The sequence below is a fragment of the Onychostruthus taczanowskii genome, unplaced genomic scaffold (genome assembly GCF_017590055.1).
Source record: "Onychostruthus taczanowskii isolate IOZ18803 unplaced genomic scaffold, ASM1759005v1 scaffold8, whole genome shotgun sequence".
Classification (NCBI taxonomy): Eukaryota; Metazoa; Chordata; class Aves; order Passeriformes; family Passeridae; genus Onychostruthus; species Onychostruthus taczanowskii.
Genome location: NW_024505892.1, coordinates 2060623 through 2081108, shown reverse-complemented (window position 1 = coordinate 2081108; position 20486 = coordinate 2060623). Strand labels below are relative to the sequence as shown.

Below are 20486 nucleotides of genomic sequence, written 5' to 3'. Positions count from 1 at the left end.
ATGGATTTTCAAAATTTCATGGAATCCTTTTGAAAAAAATCATAGTTACTCTGTTCAACTTGAAAACCACAAGAATACAGGTTGATGAAAAGTGGCTTTGAAAAAATTTATACATTAACATTTTAATGAAAAATACCATTGAAAAATCAGAAGACAAGTGACTCCTCCCAGCTGTCACTAAGGGCTTTTTAAGATGCCCAGTTGTGGTGAAGGACAGAAGGACAGCAGTCATCTTTTTAAGACAGATAAGCGAGGATCTAAGCAAGGCAATTCATTTCACATAACAGATTAACGCCTGGTATCACATAGCAGCAGGTCTGGGAAGATGTTTGTCAGGGGAGGGTTTGAACTTAAGGCTTAGAGGTAAATGCTCCACATTCCAGATGCAGCTTCCTGAACCAGCCTTTCACTGGCTGCTCTCTGGTTTTGAGACTCTGAGACCTCTTTCCACTCCCAACAATTAGCAAGTCCAGGTGTTGGCTGTGTTTTGGTTTTCAGCCTGTCTCTCCCCAGCTTTTGTAGGATTTGGTTTTGTGCAGCATAAACTCACCTTGAGCAAGGAATAAAAACCAGCCCTATCATTTAGATAAACAACAGGTAAATTTTCCACTAAGTGGTAGTGATAGTATTGTACAAGGTGGGCTAGAATCCCTGTACACAGAGGTAATTCTTACCATGTTTGCCTTTGGAAGACTTATTCCTATTTGTTTTGATCTGGAGGTAAAAGTTGGAATTAACTCTCCCTGTGCTGGAGGGTTTGCCTTGAACTTCTCCTGAATGTGAGGTAGCCTGAGATGAAGAAGGATTAAATAAGTTGAAAACTTCACATTAATTTCTGATTTTACACTTCCCCTTTTTTTTTTTTTAATTTTTTTAATTTTTTTTTTTTTTTTTTTTTCTGTGAGGGAATTTCTTCCTTGTCTGCTTTCTTAGAAAGTATTCCTAACTTCTTCAGGGAGAGTAGATATTCATGGCAAATGTGTATTTTTTAAAAATGTTATATCTGCTTCCAATCTCAAAAATATTCATCTCAAAAAAATTAAAATGTTTAAAAGTAATTATTCTCAACTTTGATTTGATCTTTAATTTGTTTTTCATTGCCTCAGCAGCTGATGATGATCTTTGTACCACACAGAAAGTTTTCAGACCAAACATTGCTCACAGATGTTTAATGGTAATTGTTGAGATGAATGACTCTATCATCATTTTTGTATGCATTTACATTTTTTTTCAGATGTGATTTAATGAAAAGATGCTGGTCCCAAGAACCTCACAACAGACCTACTTTCTCTTGTATTCATGACAAACTGCAAGAGATAAGACACTCTCCACTGTCCTTCATCTGCTGCCCTGAAAACAGAGAGGCATCAGCTGGAGTCATCAATGAAGCTTTTGAAGGTGAGTCTGGGCCAGCACCTGCTATTCTTGTGGCCTCTGCCCTATAAGCAAAGTGCTTCTCCTTGCATCTGTCACTGCCTCAAATCCTCTGGCTGTTACATGGAAACAGCAAAGATTTATTTCTATCATACTGAACTTGTAAAGGTTCATTCTGTGCCTGGGAGCTACAACGAATTAGATGAAGGATGTATAAGATTAGCTAGCAAAAGGCCCAGATGAGGCTGTAAATTAAGCCTGACTCACAGAGACATCCAACTGTCACCTGAATTCTTAGTAGTTCACAACCCTGTTCCTCTAAAATAGATGCCTAAGTTCCTTGCAGAGCAAGGAGAGTCTTAGAAATCTTCCATGTGGAAATCTGTCAAAATTTCAAAGACATCAGTGTCCTCTCCATGAGCTAAACATGGCCATTAGGCACCTCCTCCAGGAGTACTGGCTCAGCAGCTACCTGCAAGTGAGGCATCATTTAGGCACCCCAGTAAGGCAGCCTCTATCCAAGCCCAAGCCCCGATCGATTCAGGTCTTGCCAATGCTCTGCGCACTGTGAACAAATAAACTAAGTGATGTTAGGGAAGACGTGCAAAAGATATGGGACACAACACAGCTCAGTTGTATAAGAACACTATTAAGGTTGTGAAGGCAGGGATTAAGAAAAAAGGTAATGCTAAATTTGGAGTTGTCTGTGCAGCTGGGATGTAAATAATCTAAATATGAAAATTGACATCCTGGCTGGGCCTGAATAGTGATCTAGTCACATCCTGCAGTAATTCTTGACTAATGAAATATTGAGAAAAATGAACAATATTAGTAAAAATGTGATCTGGATAAAAAAAGAAAGTTTTTATCAGTTGAAATATTTCACTTTTATTTCACAGATTATTTTTTTCATTTATTCTGTTTGCATGCTATGGTTTTATAATGAAAATATTGAATGGTAAAAGAACTAATTTTTTCAGGTTTAGAAACCTGACTGTTTCTAAAATATCTAAAGATTTTGTGTTTTAGAGGTGATTTTTGTGGTTTTTTTTTTCCTTCACAAATTGTTACTGAACTAGGAACTGACCCTGATTCACAAACAGTTTTGATACTTCAGTACTTCATGTTTTCCTGAAAACTTCCTGATCTATCCCAGGAGTTACACAACCACATAGACATTTTTCTTCAGGATACTATCTATATTCAATTCACTGGCATTGTTCAATTGTCACTTAATTTGATATTTTGCTAATCTCTATCATTTGGAGAAGCTTTACAAATGTCAGTTTATTTCCATTGTGATTTCTCTTTATGTCAAATCCAGTCTGTTCATGGCATGTTTACATTGCAAGACTAAAAATTGTATAAAGACATGAAGAGTCTAGCACAGATAATCTATCATTTCATGCTTTTTTAGCAGCTAATTTTGCACCCTTATGCAATAATGAAAAACAGTTTGCATATAGTATAATTCTTCAGTTTCTTTAAGGGTATCTTAGCTCTCAATAATGACATTCAGGAAAGAGATACTCAGTCTGGCACAAATGTAAGCCTGGCATTAGCTCAGGAAAGGACTACAGCCAATTAATTAGGCACTATGCCCAAGCTAATAGGCATTACATTTTGGATGGACTTTATCTCACCTAAATGCAGCTGTCTACAGGCTAGAAGCCTCATCTAGGATACTCTTCTAGATAGCTCTGCAGTCAGAAGCAGAAAGTGACAGCTCCTGTTTTTTGGGCATGTATCACAGCAGGAAAGGTGTCACCTTTTGCCTTACTCTTCACTGATGATGGCTGGCATCCAGGTGACTTGCCATATTTAATTTGGTTCACAAAGAATCACAGGGTGGGTAAGACTGGAAGGGACCACTGGAAGTGACATCCCTGCTCCAACATCCCTGCTCAAGCAGGGTCCCCCCAAACACATTACCCAGGATACTGTCCGAAATACAACATTTCAGCTATAGTATCTCAGACCAGATGTTTCATTTTCAGATGGCTAGAGGAGCACAGCATCCACTGGACAGAGGGCTGTACTGATTCCATTGCTTGCACCCACTCCTGAGCTACTTTGGTTTCCTCACTTAGACATCTCTTCTCTGCGCTCCCTAACTCCACAGGCAACAGAGACATGAAAACTAACAGAGTTAAGAAGTTCTTGTGGCATTGCATCAATATCTGTCAAAATCTTTAGCAGGGCTGAAATTTCTGGAGAAACCTACCTTTCTGCTGCTTGGAACTGGGGAAAGGGGCTGGAAGATTGGTTACTGTGTTTGTGGTGGAATAGACCTGGCACAGATGTAACATGAATGAGTTTCAGTTTCAGAGCAAGTCTCTGCTTAGCATGTGTCAGATAAGCCTGATCTTTCTCCAGCCGTTAACTTGCTCAAACTAAGATAATAATTACTTTCACTGGGATGACAAATACACATTCTTAATGTAAGAAACATTATTTTGCCAAAATTTCAGGTTCTGCCACACAGCAGAGGTCCTAGAAAAAAGGCCATTGTTTTGTTTATTTGCCAGGAGCAAAAGATGCATTCTTAGAAATTACTAAGTTGCAAAGGAAAACATGGATTGAGGCTTCCATAAAAGTGTCAGTTTGAAGGATAAAAATTAGAAAAAAATCAGTTTAGTGCAGAAAATATGGTAGTATAGTGGACTTTAAGGGTGGTTTTAATAATAGCTCTGTACTCCATAATGTAATTTCAGTCAGATAATCTGTTGACAGCAGTCACTTTTAAAATCAGACTCCATTAAACCTGTTTATAACACCTTGGTTGGTAAAATCTGGCCCACTGTGGTAAGGAGGGCAATTCAGAGTAGGCAGAGCTTTGGCTGTCAGAACTTCTACTTGGCACACTCTCTTCCTGAGCCTTGGACCTTTCCCCACCAGCTGTCATGTTCCCTCTTCTGGCTTCCTCTCATCCTTCCCTTTCCATAGGTTCTGCCCAGCTGCAGCTGGTCAGTTGCCACAGACCCATTGCTGGATCTGCATTGGGGGGAGAAGACAGAGCAACTGTTTTCATGCTCCCATTCAATGTTTTCATGCTTCAGTTCTCAAAAGTCCTTCTTAACTTCTCCTCGGGTTCATTTGGTGATTCTCATACAGGAAATACCCTTCAGGAAACAGGGTAGCTTGGATTTTATTCATCTGAATACCATCCTTCCATTTAAATGTATTTTAAAAGACTAAACAATTGACAAGCCCTTTACATGTATAATGTCATACTTATTTTCCTGTATATTTATAATTCACCTGTAGGTTTTCTCCCTCTTTCTCCAAGCACAGTCTTAATAAGCCCATTAAAATGTTATGCTGTTTACTTGATTGAAGCTCTACATTCCTCGTGATGTCTTATTGTTGCTGGATTTTCTGATCAAGGACACATGCATGTCAATTTTCTATAGCTCTCCAGCCTTGAATTAATTTTCTGCCTTTTTCTGCCTGCCATGTAAATCTCATGCGGTGGAATTCAGTAAGACGTGGGCTCCAGAAGTGAGACTGATTTAAGCAAAAAAAGGCCATTCAGGTTCTACTTGAGTTTCCAGACTAAAATGTGTGCTCCACTATGACCCTGTCAAAAACAGTTTGAGGCATGGAATATGTCTCAGACTGTAATTTGTAACACGTATAATAAGTCAGTGATTTTTAAAATTTGTATTCATTTCTAGCTGGGACTAAGTAAAGTATTTCTTGTGTTCATAGTAGTAGTAGATAGATGACAACCAAAACAAATAATCCAAAAGCCTGTTCCATGATGGATTGTCCTCGACAATATTTTCCAAAAATGCTACACGGTCATTGGCCTTTGTGTGTAATGAAACTCCAGCCACGAGCCTCCAGCCAAGAAATGCTTGCTCTCACCAGGTGACCTAGTTTCAAAAGAAAGAGACAAATGTCAAGCAAAGTGAAATTACATGCCTCAAAATAGCTAGGATACTTAGCCTTACAGGGAATCATACATCTTCCAAATTCTGTTGAGTCTTACCTACCCATGGTTAGCCACACTTCTAGCAGGTCCCTGCATGCTGTTGGTGATTTTCATATGTGGGAGAGCTGAAAAACATTAGATTTTCCCAATAACCTTAATGCCAGTGCGGTATGACACAGAGATGGCAAGTGTGGGTAAACCAATACAGACAGGCTGCTAGTGGACAGCATGCTAGCAGGATAGCATCGGGATGGCAAAAGCAGCACATGCTGTGTTATTGCAAGAGTTACCCTTCTAAAGCAGGCATCAAGTGTCAATAAACACGCCTGAGCAATACCAGCACCTCCTGGCACTGCTGCATTGGGAGTGAGGGAAGTAAACTCGGGACCAGGACCTGCCAGTTTAGTGTTTTTCCTTCTTGCTCTCACAGGCTTTCCCAAGACATTGATTTTGGGTTTACAGTAGCAGTAACAATATTTATTTGAGTGAGGGCAGCACAATCAAGCCAGAGGACTGAGACACCAGTGGGTTTTGAATTCAATGGGAATTTCCTGAGCCCAGGCCCTGTCACCAGAGTTCCTGCTCATTGCTGAAAGTTAGTCCGTTCTTCCCCCAGTTCTAAGAAGGGCAGCATGCTAGAAGGATGGCCCTGCATTGCTATAAAAATAACTGGACCATCTATTTTCAGACATCAGTTTTTACATTTGCACATATAAGACAGCACTATAGTTTTTCAGGTCCCATGAATGCCCCCTTACAGATGGAAACACCTGTTTGATTTGGCAAACGACTTTCCTGACATCAGACAACTGGGCATTAAGCAGCTGGAGAGACTTCTTGCCTTTATGACCTAGAAGGACTATTCTTATCAGGGCTACTCCTCACAGTGCCTTTTGGACCTATATGGAAAAGATGCCCAATTGCTCAGAAAAAGAAGCTCCTCTGGCAAGAGGTGATACCAGGCAGTTGGAGAAAATCCAGGGTAAAAGGCAAAAAACTGAAAGGAAACATATTTGGCTTCAAAACCTTAGTTTTAAAATTCTAAACTGGAGATATTGCTTGAAAAATGTGGCAAGACACAAGAGTTAGAATATAATAATGTTTCTTTTTTTCATTTTTCTTTCCAATGTCAGTGTATTTATTTCTTCAGCAGTTCAGGTATTTGCTAAAATTGTCATTTGTATATTTTTTAAATTTCTGTACAATATTTTACACTGAGAGGACTTGATATTAAAGCTAGAATCAGCGATTTCATAATTAATTATATATGTGCACTCTGTGCTGGCCGAGTACCTGTTTTCTGTTTCCCATGCAAGAGTCATCAGTTTATTTTCCTAAACTCAAACAACTACTTTTAAAAACTACTCCACACAGCTCTTGAATGTAAATAAATCACTTGGGCAAATGGAAGCTTCTCTAAAGCAGATGTGTTGATAAGCAACATTTTTAGAACCTTGTATCTAGTCTCCTTTGTATTTTTCTGAAATTCAGTAATCCTCTTCCCCACTTAGCTTAGTGAGTGGCTGACCCAAAACCTGCAGAGGTCAGATAAAAGGCTGCTTCCAAAAAAGAGTGTGTGGCTATGACAATGCAAGAAAAGGGGAACTTGGTGGTGCAATAATTTCTTATTTGTGCTCCAGACAAATGGTGTTTGATTCCAGAGGGTGCACATGAGCCTTATGAGGCTGCAAGTGAAGTTATGCCAATACTTTACCATAGACCAAAGGAAAAATCAGATGGTGTAAGACTGTAAGAGCTGACATTTGTGTAGGCAGATGTGGACACATATAGGCAACTAAAACATAAAAACTGCATTTGCACTGGGTGTCTAGGCTGTTTGACAGTCACCAGAGACTTGTAGGCATGTTCAGGGGATGTTAATGTGTAAAGGCAAGGATGTGGATTAAGCATCTCCACAAAGTGATTCATTCCTCCTTTCTCTGTTGACTGTAAAGACAGCTTAGGCAAGGAGCTTAAATTGGGCATGTAAGACCTGAGTGGTTAAAACTTGGTAAAATGAATCGTGTTTCATAACCTGGAGAAAGGGAGTGCTTTCCTATTTGTATAGTCTTACTGCATTGCAGCAAATGTGAAACTAGGGGTTTTTTTCATGCATTTCTATTATAAATTTTAATAAACTAGGTAAGGAGCAGGTTTATATCTGTAATTACTAGGACACAGATTTCAGTACAGAGTTCTCTAAAAAATACATTAAAATAAAAAGAAAGTCACTGCTTCAAGCAGATTAGTGCAGGGGAAATTCAGGTTGAACAAAATTCTCGCTTTTAACACCTTTAGTGTCTGACAGAATAGCAAAGCTCAGTGAGTCACCCTCAAACCATGCAAGATCATATGCTTCATTAGGCAGGAAACACAGATATATCTCCACTGATACATAATACAGAGTGGAGTATTAAAACGGATATATATTTGTTCTATTTATATTCTTACTGGCTATGTGCAGAAACTGAAACACAGCTCCTCCAGCTCCAGGTGGCCATCAGGTATCAGAAAAATACTCTCTACACAGGAGTTGTCTCCTTGAGCTAACCAACATGGCTGAGGTGAAGAAGTCAAGGTTCAATAGCCACCGTTTTCACCCTTAACAAAGATATGTCATCAGGTGTTTCTCTTGAATGTGTTTCCTGGCGGGTATATCTTTCATCCATGCCAGTAAGTCAGCCAGTCTCTTGTTTACTGCCACATACATTGTGTAGCAGTGACAAAGGACAGAGTATGTACCAGAAAAAGAGGAGGGTATTACTGAGAAACAGGAAATGCGGCTGGACTTCTAAATACCTTACCATACTGAAGGTGCTAAGCATCATATGGGATTATGTCACCCGGAATTAGTAACGTCTCAGGCTGGCTACTTAGCTGGTGTAAATTGGTGACACCCCACTGGTTTCAATGGAACTTCATTAATTTATTCTAGCTGAGGGTCTGGCCCTGAAATAGCTGTAATATAAGATCAGCATCTCTAGATCAGTTTATTCAGTCTCAACCAATCAGCTTTTCTACTGACATTCTTTCTCTTCTTAAATGTTGTCACATTCTGGAATTTAAACACCAAAACCCCCTCGTCTACTTATCAAGATATCACAAAAATTTGCACCCTTCCAGGCAGGACTTCAAAACATGTTGTGAGTCCCCAGAGTTTACCAAGCAGGCAAGGACAGGCACTCTGTGATCGTGAGGCAGGACCCACGGCCCGGCTCGGCACGGCGGCTGCCCTGCGACAGAAAGCAGCCAGCCGAGGTTCTGGGATGGGGAAGGGGAAAGCACAGATTTTATCAGGTCAGGGCTGGTCTTCTCAGAGGAGGCTAAGCAAGCAAACTCTATTCCTCTATAGTATGAGTCAGGCGATTGTTGTTTCGTGTGTCAATTAATGTGGGGCTCTCCAGAGTAATCTTCTGCCTATCCCCGGAGAGAGGTTGTTGTAATTAGTTTACCTGCAGTTTGGCTCACATGTGCTTTATGCACAAGTTCTAAGCACAGGTTTTAAGCTTTAAGCCCGGCTCTACTAGGAAAAGTGTCCAGCAAGGTCAAAGCCACATGCATTTAGGACCTGAGACGTGTCTGTGCAAGTACAATGCTGAGCTTTGAACTTGCCATTTTAGCTGTAGGAAGCAGCCTGGGATAGCACAGAGCTCAGTGGGATCCTGCTTCTCAGTGGGGTACTCCTCAGCCTGTACAAAGCTCAGGACTGACAGAGCAAGACTGCCTCGTGCCCTGAGGTTGATTTGTTTAAAGCAAATCTGGGTAACTCTACACTATGCAGCAGTTTGCAGTGTAGACAATCCCTCAGAATTCAAGTCTGTAGAGCTGACTCTCCAGCTTGACTTCAGATTTCATGAAGGTGCTCCTTGGACGTCTCCTCTTGGTGTGTTTTGTTGACTCAGCCCAGCTTTGCTTGTGAAATCTGAGGGGATCACATCACATGGTTTATCCTGCATTTACTCACGTATAACCCAGCATGACTGTACATCAATCAACTAATTTTAGCGATGTTAAAACTGAAAAGAAAATAGTGATATCTTATAAATATACTGACCTGCCTCTCCACTCCAGTTTCTCTCTATCTGCCTTCAATTTCTTAACATTTTTTGGGAGGGCCTTCCAAAGATTATTCACAATTCTCTGAACAGACTTACAGCTTCCCAGGGTGCTGGTGGTGCTTCTAGTCCTCACATTTCTGGGGGAATTTCACAACATATCATGAATTTTTTCTTCAATCACTCATTTTTAGTATTTTGCGTCTCCATCCATTCTTCTGCTCCAACTAAATGAGCAAAAATAATTTACTTGCTTTGTTGACTTACATAACAGTCAAGCATTGTACTACATAACTTGAGATCTTTGTGTAGCTTTGCCTTGTACAGCAGAATGGTGCTAAACTTTCATCAGCTCTGAACACTGCACTGAGATGACTCAACAGTGAAGGAAAGGGCACTTACAGTCAAAAATGTCACAGTCAAAGTGGAAATGTATCTTACACATGTCATGTCATAAGAGAAAGGTCATCAATATTATATTCTTCCTCCATCATTGGATATGATAAGAATATTCTGCAAAAATAGTATTTCTTCCTTATTGCATTCCCATAGCTCAAAAAGTAAAATCAAGGCAAGGTGTCTGATTTTTTACATCTTTTTTTTCTGTAATGAGAAACACAGTGGTGTATAAGCTGAAAAAGGATTATAAAATTTTATATATTCTCTAGTTCTTCAGACCTGTTGGGGAAAGAATTAGTAATGTATCTATATATCTGGTAAAAATATCTCAGTGACCTCATACTCACATTTGTGTAAACATCACCTCATCAGTTCCAGATACTTATACAGGAAACAAATCTGAATGCTCCTCTAGTGTTCTATACTTAGGCAGGTCAGCCGGCATATGTCTGGTCTGTAAATACCCAGTTTTACTTGGGTCCTTATTTTAAGGTTTCCATCTTAAGAGTTTGCTGCAAATGTTCCCTCAGCATTTGCCTGTGTGTCTTTTCCAAAGCAACTTGTCCCTGAAGGTTATCATTAAATTAAACAAAAAAAACAATTACAAAGAAGCGCTGAACTGGTTAGTAAAGGCTTAGTTGGAACTGAATTACTAAATATGGCCATAATAGCCCTGAACTGACAAAGTGAGTATCAAATGATTTCTCATTGCTGTCAGTCTCTGTGGTATGTGACCACAGTTTGCTCTGTGTCCCAAACCCCACCTTGCTAACAAGTTTCTAAAATCAAAATTCTCTTTCAGGCTTTTCCTGATAATATTTCCTATGCTAATGGGCTCTAGCATGTGGAACAAATTTCTGACTTTATAGCTTGGGGAGATGTGTGATTATAGTGACATAATAAATTATAGTGACATAATAAATTTTGTGTTGCCTGGTGGAATGGCACAATGCTTGTGATTCCTTTGAACAGATAACCCTGAATGTCACATGCTTAATTTTTCAGTTATGAAGTAAAATAAGGAGGGAGTGTAATAAAAGAAGGTACGCATTACAAAAATAAATGCAAAAAATAGTAGCAGTTACAGCTTAAGGTCTTAGTTAACAATTTTTTTATTTTTAAAAATTTATATTACCTGCAATAAATTTCAAGCAACAATGTATAGATAAACTTCATCAAATTAAGGAAAAATGGAAAGATTTTAAAACGTGAAAAACACAGTGGATTGCCAAGTTTAAGCTTCTGGAAGAGCAGAATACTAGAGAGACAGAAGTCTAGACTAGTCCTCTAGAGAGAGAGTGTATAACGATTTTGTAGATAGAAAACTGCCAATGTTACAGAACTGTTTAGCAGTGTTATTAGCAGGGTTACTACAAAGGTTCAGATTAAAATCACTTTTGCTTTATGCTTCTTTACAAGAGAAAGAAGCAAGTCATGCATTCATGACAGTATTGCTGCCTCTGGAGGTATGAACACTGATAAGCAGCCTTTCCCAACTGATTTACCTAAAGTTCTGGTCCACACAGATAATAGGAGAAAATAAAATTGAATAATCACTCTTATGAGGTCACTAGATCAACTTTCTCCAGCAGCTATCTGGTTTTGTTTGCTTTCTAATACTACATGTATATTACTGGGTTGTTGTATTTTCTTTTTTTTTTTTTCTTTTTTTTTTTTTTTTCTTTTAATGCAGATAATGATATCCCACGTGCAGATTCAGACAGCATTCTTTCAGCCACACTAATGGAAACAAGGAATCAAGAGGGCTTAAATTATTTGGTACTAGTTAAAGAAGGCAACCCAGATGAAGAAAGCATCAATTCTGCTAAAATTAGTTAAGTCTGGTTACCACTGTTTAAGAGACTGAAGGAAGAGAAAAAACTCTTCAAAGAAGACATAAGCCAAGGAAAATATTCTGTATGTCATCATACTTACAGAGGTGTCTGAAAAAAAAAACCAAACTCCAAACAATTCTTTAATAAAACTACCAGAAAACATAAAAAGGCTCTGAATGGTGTGTATCAGGATAAGACAGCGATTACATAGCCTTTGATTCTCTACTTGTCATGGTTTGGGTGCTTCACAGGAGATAGTTTAAAGCACAAAAACTTGTATCAGACAGTAAGGGATTTTACTGTGGTAAGTTTATGCACTCACATATGCCTCAGCCACAAGGCAGTCCTTCCAAAAAGGGAGTACTGGTATGCTGCTTTAAAGAACAGACCACTTGTTTGTGAATAAAACCAAACAGTTGAAGTCTAGCTTCACTGTGCACAAACAGGATTTTGCAAACTGAAAAAAACAACACAAATACCAAACTCCAAATCAGAAAGCAGCTGAAGAAGGGTGACCAGGTTGTCCACTGCTGCAGGTGGTCTGTTTCCCTAATTAATTTAAACAAATGTTTGCAATCATCTTGCAGTTGCATAGCAATTGATCTGACAGTCTGGACAGTCCTGTTTTCTTACATTTTCTCTCCTTTCATTTTTCAATGTTCATCATCCTTGTTTATTTTTTATCATACTGGGTAAAAAGAGGTAATCTTCCTTGGAGTGTTTGGAGATCAACTCAAAGTATATAATAAAATTTCATACAAGTAGTCATTGAATAAAAGTCAGCAATAAGCTTTTTCTAACCTTTCATCATGAGCAGTAGTTTGCAAATTATACAGAGCTATTCACTGACATATTTCAGGAAGCTAAAAACATGCTATAATTTTATGCAAATATTTTATAATGGGGCACACAGGAGAGTAGTAAAGGTTCCATCTGATGTCAGAATGTATATATTTGTAAGAAGCAACTTCACTGCAATCAAACTTCAAAAGTTTCTTAAACGGAGATTCAACACAAATGAAAAAAAATTTGGAGTCTCAACATTTTACTGAAATGAAATAGAAATTTCTAATTTTGAATTAGGATTCTTCAAAGTTCCTGAAAAAGCTCTTTCAAGAATTATATAAATATTTTTCTTCATCTACAAATTAGTGCAAAAGACAGATTTGCTAATAAATACAACTGCAGCACTTCGCTATGCTCACCAGACCATGAGCAATGGATAAACAAATACTGTATTATGTTTCCTTCCTCTTTGAGTGCTGCTTGATTGGTTGTACAGTGATTCCTTCCATTTCAGTAATTTAAAAATTACTAATGTTTGCTAACCTATGGCATGTGCTGGCCAGAAACCAGGAGGATCTCTTTTCTGTAGCCACCACACTTGAATGTGTTCTGTGTGCATAGTTTGACTTAAGTCAAGAAGACTGCTCTGTCAGCAAGCCACAGACAAAGGTTTTGAACAACAGGACTCCATACAATAGCTTTTTCTTTAGCAGGAGAAATCTTCAATCCTCCCAAAATTTTGTAAAGACAATACCTTTGACAGGCCTCATGAGCACCTGTGATGTGATATCCCAAGTCAATTCGGTTTTGTGTAGGTCTGCATTAAAAAATCATCATGGAAGAGCCTAACCAACATGTGTAAACTGGGTTAGTGGGAAAGATGAGCATCAGGGACAGAGAGCAGTCAGGGGTAACGCCCTCCAGGTCTTGAAGCAGTCACAAATACACAAAGCAGTACAGAAGGAAAAAGGGGAAGGTAATTCTTGTTGTGTTCACATTTTGCAAGTGTTGCAAGGCAAACCTAGTTTTAATGAAAAAATTAGCACAACAGGGTGGGAAAGAAGTGTCAAGTTTAATATGCTGCCAATAAACGAAATCTTAGAATATTGACCAGCTATCTATGCATTTTGTATCTGATAGTATGAAAAATGTTTTCGACAGGACAAAAAATTAACTTATTGATCCAAATTTCAGGTGAATTCACTTGTTGAATTCAGTGGAAGACACAATACCTACCCTTCCCAGTAGTTGCAGTCATCTGAATCATGCTCAGTGATACAGTGTGAGCTCTGAGCATGGCCCTACCCATACACTGGCCAAAACTCCATTGTCCCTCACTCATTTTCCTGCCTTAGAGAAGTAAGTATGCAAATGCAACTATTCCATTGAGTTATGGTAAAGCTGAATTTGATGCAGGCAAACTTAGCCTCCCGCCATGCATCCACCAATGATTCTACTTGAAGAGAGTTTCTTAAGCCCTCATACTTCTGTTTCACCCTTCTCCTAACACATCTTCATGATTTTACCTTCTCTGTATTATTGAGGTGTTGCTTCCTCTCCTCATTCAAACTCTTCTTGATTATTCATGTCTTTCTCAGCAACACTTAGTCACTATCAGGAGGTCACTGCTTGCATTCCAGCAGACAGGTCTGATGGCAGTTTTCATGCTGCTTTTTTGCCAGAGTAGGAATGAAAGACCGCTTAAACACATTCTCTCTTGGGCAGGGAAATGGGTACTATCTGGCCTGTGTTAGCCTCTAGTTTTTACCTCCTCCTATCACAGATCAAGGGAAAGAGTAAAAAAACCTTTGAGTTCAAATGTCTTGACTTGCTTGGCTACGGATTTTAAATAAGTATAGATGGATCTAAAGATGCTAACATCATTTAAAGGAAAGGATGGTATAAGGCATGTGGACCCAGTTTTCAGCTGCTGTAAATGAGGTTAGATATGTTAAGCTAAGCTGATTTTATACAGCAGTATAAAATCTGTCTCCAAATGTTTAGCTTAAATTTGTCCTGAGACATGTAGGCCCATGCCCAGCCAGTTCCTAAAAAAAGGAGGACTAATCTCTTTAAGTCTCCTCCATTTTATTGCTGAGCATGACATTTCATGGCATGGAATACCTCTGGTTAATTTGAGTCATCTGCCTGGTTGTGTCCCCTCCCAATGTCAGTCTATTCACTGGGGAGGGGGCACAGAGTGAGAAGCAGAGAAGGCTTTGATTTTGTGCAAGAACTTTTCAGCAATATCTAAAATATTATTGTGTTATCAGTAGTGTTTTGGTTGCAAATCTAAACTACAACACAAAATGAGCTGCTGTGAATAAACTCCAACCCGGTACAATCTCTAAGCTGCTGGGCAGAAAAGATATGTACTCCCAGGCACGGACCAGGAGATGCCCCAGGTGAGTCTCTGGGCCGTAGCCAATTCCTGTCTCAGGCTCTTCAGTGTTCCTTGATGCCAGCACAAAGTCTGAGCAGCAGTGGTGAGCACGCTGCATGCAAATGATGCCACACACACAACCCATGAGTGCTGGGCTCCCAAACGGCCATGGCTGAACTCTGAGCTGTGCTTGGATAGACATGGGTATATCATGTCTCTTTAGCTGGTTTGTCTACAGACTTGACATGCATATGAATAGGTGAAAAATATTCTACTTCTGGCTGTAATCAGAATTTCCTACAACCCAACACAAATGGTGTGGTTATTAATTAATGTTTGCAAATTATTTTGTAAATGTGAAGGGCCATGGCAGATGTTACTGATTTACTAAGTCAGAATTTTCAGTCTTCTGAATTTTAAGTCTTCTCTCTTCAAGTCTACAGCAAGTGGTAGTACCCAGCCATCAGTGCATTTCTGTTTTTCAGGGTTGATTGCAAGAGCTTTTGAGCTGGCACATACTGATGACCAGAGCTATCCAAAACCCATGTACCTCATGCTTTTTATTTGGCATCCATGATCAGGATACTATGAAAGAAAAAGAATTTTTTATGACAAGAATATTGAGTTCTTATTAGGTCAAAGATAAAATTATGGAAATGTCCATGTAACTGAGAGATATGCCAGGCTCTAGCAGGATCATTCTCTGATTCCCATGTGCCACAGAGGGAGTGCCCAGTGACATAAGCTATGGGAATGTGGCTGTCAAGAGGTCTGAAGGGAAAATTTATACAGCTTGAAAGGATGATTTGTTGAGATATGAAAGGCAAAATACATCCTTTGTTTTGTCACTTTGGACAAAAAAACTTTGGGTGTCAAGATGATTTCTTTGCCTTTTATATATTTAACATTCAGATCTCATCTTCTCCGGGAAACTTTACTGTCATTCATTCAATGGCATCATCACAGGATTTGGGAAACAAAAATGACCACCAGAAAAGCAGCAGGTTGTATAGCTACACTGCTAACACAAGTTTTTTTATGTTAGTCTTTGTTAGTTGCAGAAACTCAAAAGTGGTGAGGACAAGAAAGTCAAGGACTAAATTCACCTCAGCTTAGCTTGTCTGAGAACTACAAGCCAGGGTCCAGCACTGAGACTAAAGTTGTTGTTCCTCGGCTTTCCTGGTACCCTAGATAACAGAGCCCAGTAACACCCTCTGGATCACCACGTCCCTCAAAATTTGCTTCTCTTGTCCCTTGTACAGAAGGGCACAAATATACCAACAGCAGAGTCACTGTACCCTTGCATGATGGTTTTCAGCAAAGTTTAACTATCTATTTGAATTGACTAATGTCTCCAGGTTATTTCCTCTTTTAAAAAAAATTTCTTTGCCATCTGTGGCATGCTGTCTGTGATGAGTTGAGTCCTCAGGTGTGGCTTTACTGAGCATAACCAGGTGAAATTTATCTTCTTTAATGTGGGTTTAGGACTATGTATTTTAATGGTGAAGGCAAGCTTTAGATTCAAATTTACCTCTTTCTACACAGAGTTGATATTAATTCAGCTACGCCTGAAAAAGGATGTTGCAGAAAAGTATGTCTGTAAAATAGCCCTGGCAGGTCTGTTAATGGTTAAAAAATTCTAACTCACTTTCATTTAATTAGTTCTTGAAAACCTTTGTTACACACACAATTCTAGTTGCAGAAGATTGCAAATCAAAATTGGATTTTTCAAACAATCATGGCTCTATTCATAATGACACTGAGCAACTCTAACTGTTATTATGCTTTAACTCTAAAAAATAGCCAGAAACCCAGGGTATCAAAGCCAAGTAAAGATGCCAAAATATTGTTGTTATTGCTACTGACATAACTGATACTACTGTATAAATAACCTTTTTATGATGTGTTAACTTCTTTGTGTGGCATCTTCAGTTTGGAGGATGTTTATCGCTGCCTTCTATCTTTCACTGTATGAACAGATTGTAAAATAACCACTCCCTGTCTGGATATTAATTCCTTTTGTAATTCTGTTGACATAGCTGGATTTTCTTTCTGGAATAGAATAGAATCATTTAGGTTGGAAAAGACTTCTAAGATCATAGAGTTCAGCCTCAACCCAGCACTCCCAAATGCACCAGTAGACCATGTCCCTAAACACCACATCTACAAGTCTTTTAAATACATCCAGGGTTGGTGAATCCATCATTTCCCTGGGCAGCCTGTTCCAATGCTTGACAGCCTTTTTTGAGAAGAGATGTGCCATAAAACCCAACCTAAACCTCCCCTAGTGCAACTTGAGGCTGTTTGCTCTCATTCTGTCACTTGTTACTTAGGAGAAGAGACAGATCTCCACCTTCTTATAACCTCCTTTCAGGTAGTCATAGAGAATGATAAAGTTACTCTTGAGCCTCCTTTCCTCCAGGCTAAACAACCCCAGTTCCCTCAGCTGCTCCACATAAGATTTGTGCTCAAGACCCTTCACCAGCTCTGATGCCCTTCACAGATTCACAGAATCAAGGCTGGAAATTATCTCCAAGATCATGGAGTCCAACTTTTGACCAATCACCACTTTGTCAACTAAACCATAGCACTAAGTACCATGTCCAGTCATTTCTTGGACACTTCCAGGGACAGTGACTCTGCCACCACATCAATCCATTGCTTGACAACCCTTTCCATGAAGAAATTCTTCCTAATAACCAACCTGAACCTCCCTTTGCACAGCTTGAAGATATGTCCCCTTGTCCTGCCACTTGTTGCCTGGCACTTCACTACAACTTCCTTTCAGGCAGTTGTAGAGAGTGATAAAGTCTCCTCTGTCTCCTTTTCTCCAGTCTAAGCAATCCCAGCTCCCTCAGCTGCTCCTTATAAGACTTGTGCTCCAGACCCTTCACCAGCTCTGCTGCCCTTCTCTGGTCATGCTCCAGCACTTCAACGTCCTTCTTGTCCTGAGGGGCCCAGAACTGGATGTATGACTCTAGGTGTGGCCTCACCAGTGCTGGATACAGAGGGATAATCCCTTCCCTGGTTCTGCTGGCCACACAATTTCTGACACAAACCAGGATGCCATTGGCCTCCTTGGCCACCTGGGCACAGCTGGATCATGTTCAGTTGGACACCAACCAGCACTCCCAGGTCCTTTTCCTCTGGTCAGTTTTCCAGCCACTCTTCCCCCAGCCTGCAACGCTGCCTGGGGTTGTTGTGACCCAAGGGCAGGGCATGACATCTGGCCATATTGAACCTCATCCTACTGCCCTTGGCCCATGGATCCAGCCTGTCCAGGTCCCTCTGCAAAGCCTTCCTGCCCTCCAGCAGATTAACATTCCTGCCCAGCTTGGTATTGCCTGCAAAGTGACTGAGGCAACACTCAATTCCCTCCTCCATATCACTGATAAAGATATTAAACAGGACTGGACCCTTGGGGGTCACCACTTGTGTCTGCTGACCTCTGAATGTAACCCCACTGACCACTGCTCTCTGGGCCCGGTCATTCAGCAGCTTTTTACCCAGAGAGCTGGGTAAAACCCCAGCCAAGCCATGAGCACCAGATTCTTCAGGAGAATGCTGTGGGGAACAGTGTGAAAGACTTTACTGAAGCCCAGATAAACAACATCCACAGCCTTTTCCTCATCCACTAAGTGGGACATCTTGCCATAGAAGGAGATCAGTCGAGCAAGACCTGCCTTTTGTAAGTCTGAGCCTGACCCCCGACTGTCCTGTATGCCCTGCGTGATGGATCTCAAGGTGATCTGATCCATTCAGATCTTTTCTTCAGGGAATGCTTTCTGGAATGCCTACCTATCTACAAACAGAAATAAATTTATGGGTAAAGGTTTTACTAAAAATCTCTTTAGAATTCTTTGATTCAACTTTATGTTATGAGTAAAATACTCAATCTTGATGGAAGCAGTATAAGAATAAGTAGTGACAAAGTGACTATAGCTGCAAACACCCTACAGTTACCATGTTTGCACAGTTGTGTTTTGGCTCAGATCACAGAGTCCTGCAGGTCCTAAGTGGAATATGTGTTACTGGGGCATGGAAAGCAATAAAAGATATATGAGTTATAGGATGGCCTTTGAAAAACAAGCCTATGTGCAAGGAGGGTGGACTGTGAATTGTCTTGTGACTGTTACTCTAAGGATTAAACAAATACAAAAATTGCAAACTCTTACCTGATCTACTTTTTTTTTTTTTTAATGGCAGAAGGGTCAAGTTAAGTGGCAAAGGAAGATAATAGCATTCTCTTGGAAATACATTCCCAAAGAGTGTAAACAAAATCAAATAAAAGTGCTGTCTTAAATACAGGATTTGTATTTTCTTAGCAGAATAAACTCTCTGCCTTGACTCTCTGTGCACTCACTGAAGTGGAGGTCATGGCTAGTGACAACTGGGAGCTGTTCCTGGAGGCTTTCTTGCCTTTTTAGGTTATGAGGGTCTCTGTGTGTTTAGGATAATATGATTGACGGCTCCACTCCGGCCCCAATTAGCACCCTATAATTTATTAGCTTCTGCTTTCAGATTATGCGCTAACTTCACAAATATTTCAACCACGGAAACAGCAGCTATCAAGTGTCTCTTTCCTGATCCAGCTCACTTGGACTGCAGTTAAATACAAGGACGGAGCTGTGTAGGTCTGTCAAGAGAGAATAATCATTTGTGTCTGTGTGTAACTGGGGCTGTCACAGTTCTTTAGGACCCAGCTTCTGGAAAAAAAGAGTTGTTCCACTGGATCAGAATCAGGGGTTAGGACTTGGTTCCTGCCTCAGAGGTTTGGTGCAGCATTGAGACCAATGCACTGGTTCTTCCTGAAAAGGCCTGTGTTTGTTTAATTCTGTTTATCATGTAAATACTAACTCCATGCAAACAACATTGGCAGGTAAGTTTGTGTCCCTCCTAACACTGTTTCTTTTCTCCTTGCTGCTGTGGTGTGGAGCCAGAGTACTAAGTGCAGGAGGGAAGAGCCTGGGTGAGGCAGGAGAACAGAGAGGAACTGGAGTGCAGGATCCAGGCTGAGGACAGAAGTCAAGGAGAGGAGAAGTGGAGAAGTGAATATGATGAGGGAGAAGGGGCAACTTGCAGCTGTACCCAGGCCAGGTAGGGCAGAAAGAAGTGTGCCATGCCACAGGGAGGTGGAGTACCCTCAGTAATATGCAATGTGTTATTACATCTCCTGATGGGACAGCACTCTTGTCAGGTGTTTATCCTGCCTTTACCATGAATGAATAAGCAACTGCTACATACCTAACGAAATACTCCTGTCCTTGGCCAGCCTGTGCTATTGTGGGCTGCAGCCTAGCATGGCAAGTGGAAGTGCCAATGCATGGGACTGGGGCCCAGGTGAGTGCACACCTGCATCCTGCAGCCCAGTGCTCCTCTACCTCTGCACCCCTGCACTTCTGCACCCTGCACACCTGCACATCTGCATTTGCACTCTCTGCATCCCTGCACTCCTACACTCCTGCACTCCTGAACGGGTTCTTCCAGCACCTTCCCTATGCGGGACCTGATGCAGAGAGGGCAGGGGCAGGAGGATGTGATATAGCACCCCAGGGCCTCTGCTACAATTTGCATTTACAGCTTTGATGCACATTATTCCTGGGTTATACCTGGCTAAGGAGGCAATAGAAGGTGCACTGCCAAAGTAACTCCTCCTTTAAGACTAGAAATGGACATGAAGAACCCAGGCTAAGTCGCTTGTCATTACATTCAGATTA

General features: G+C 40.4%; 2 protein-coding genes across 16 annotated transcripts in view; one reads left to right on the top strand and one right to left on the bottom strand.

Moving 5' to 3' along the window:
- Positions 1 to 16650, top strand: part of ROS1 (ROS proto-oncogene 1, receptor tyrosine kinase) — a 73426-nt gene extending 56776 nt beyond the window's left edge. The window contains exons 43-44 of the mRNA XM_041423804.1: positions 1235 to 1398; positions 11459 to 16650. Of these exons, the coding sequence (XP_041279738.1) occupies positions 1235 to 1398; positions 11459 to 11604 (310 nt within the window). The 3' untranslated portion in view covers positions 11605 to 16650. The remainder of the gene's footprint in view (positions 1 to 1234; positions 1399 to 11458) is intronic.
- The window catches only part of VGLL2 (vestigial like family member 2), a 63465-nt gene that overhangs the window by 2905 nt on the left and 40074 nt on the right, over positions 1 to 20486 (bottom strand). For 4 of the 15 annotated variants that reach the window (XM_041423818.1, XM_041423807.1, XM_041423820.1 and 1 more), the window contains 3 exons: positions 9366 to 9593; positions 5369 to 5436; positions 3840 to 5252 (listed from right to left, as the gene is read on the bottom strand). The gene's annotated coding sequence lies outside the window, so the exon portion shown is untranslated. Of the gene's footprint in view, positions 1 to 3598; positions 5253 to 5368; positions 5437 to 9365; positions 9594 to 16661; positions 16822 to 20486 lie in introns of those variants that run through there. The other 11 variants (XM_041423808.1, XM_041423816.1, XM_041423817.1 and 8 more) reach the window with 11 other exon arrangements.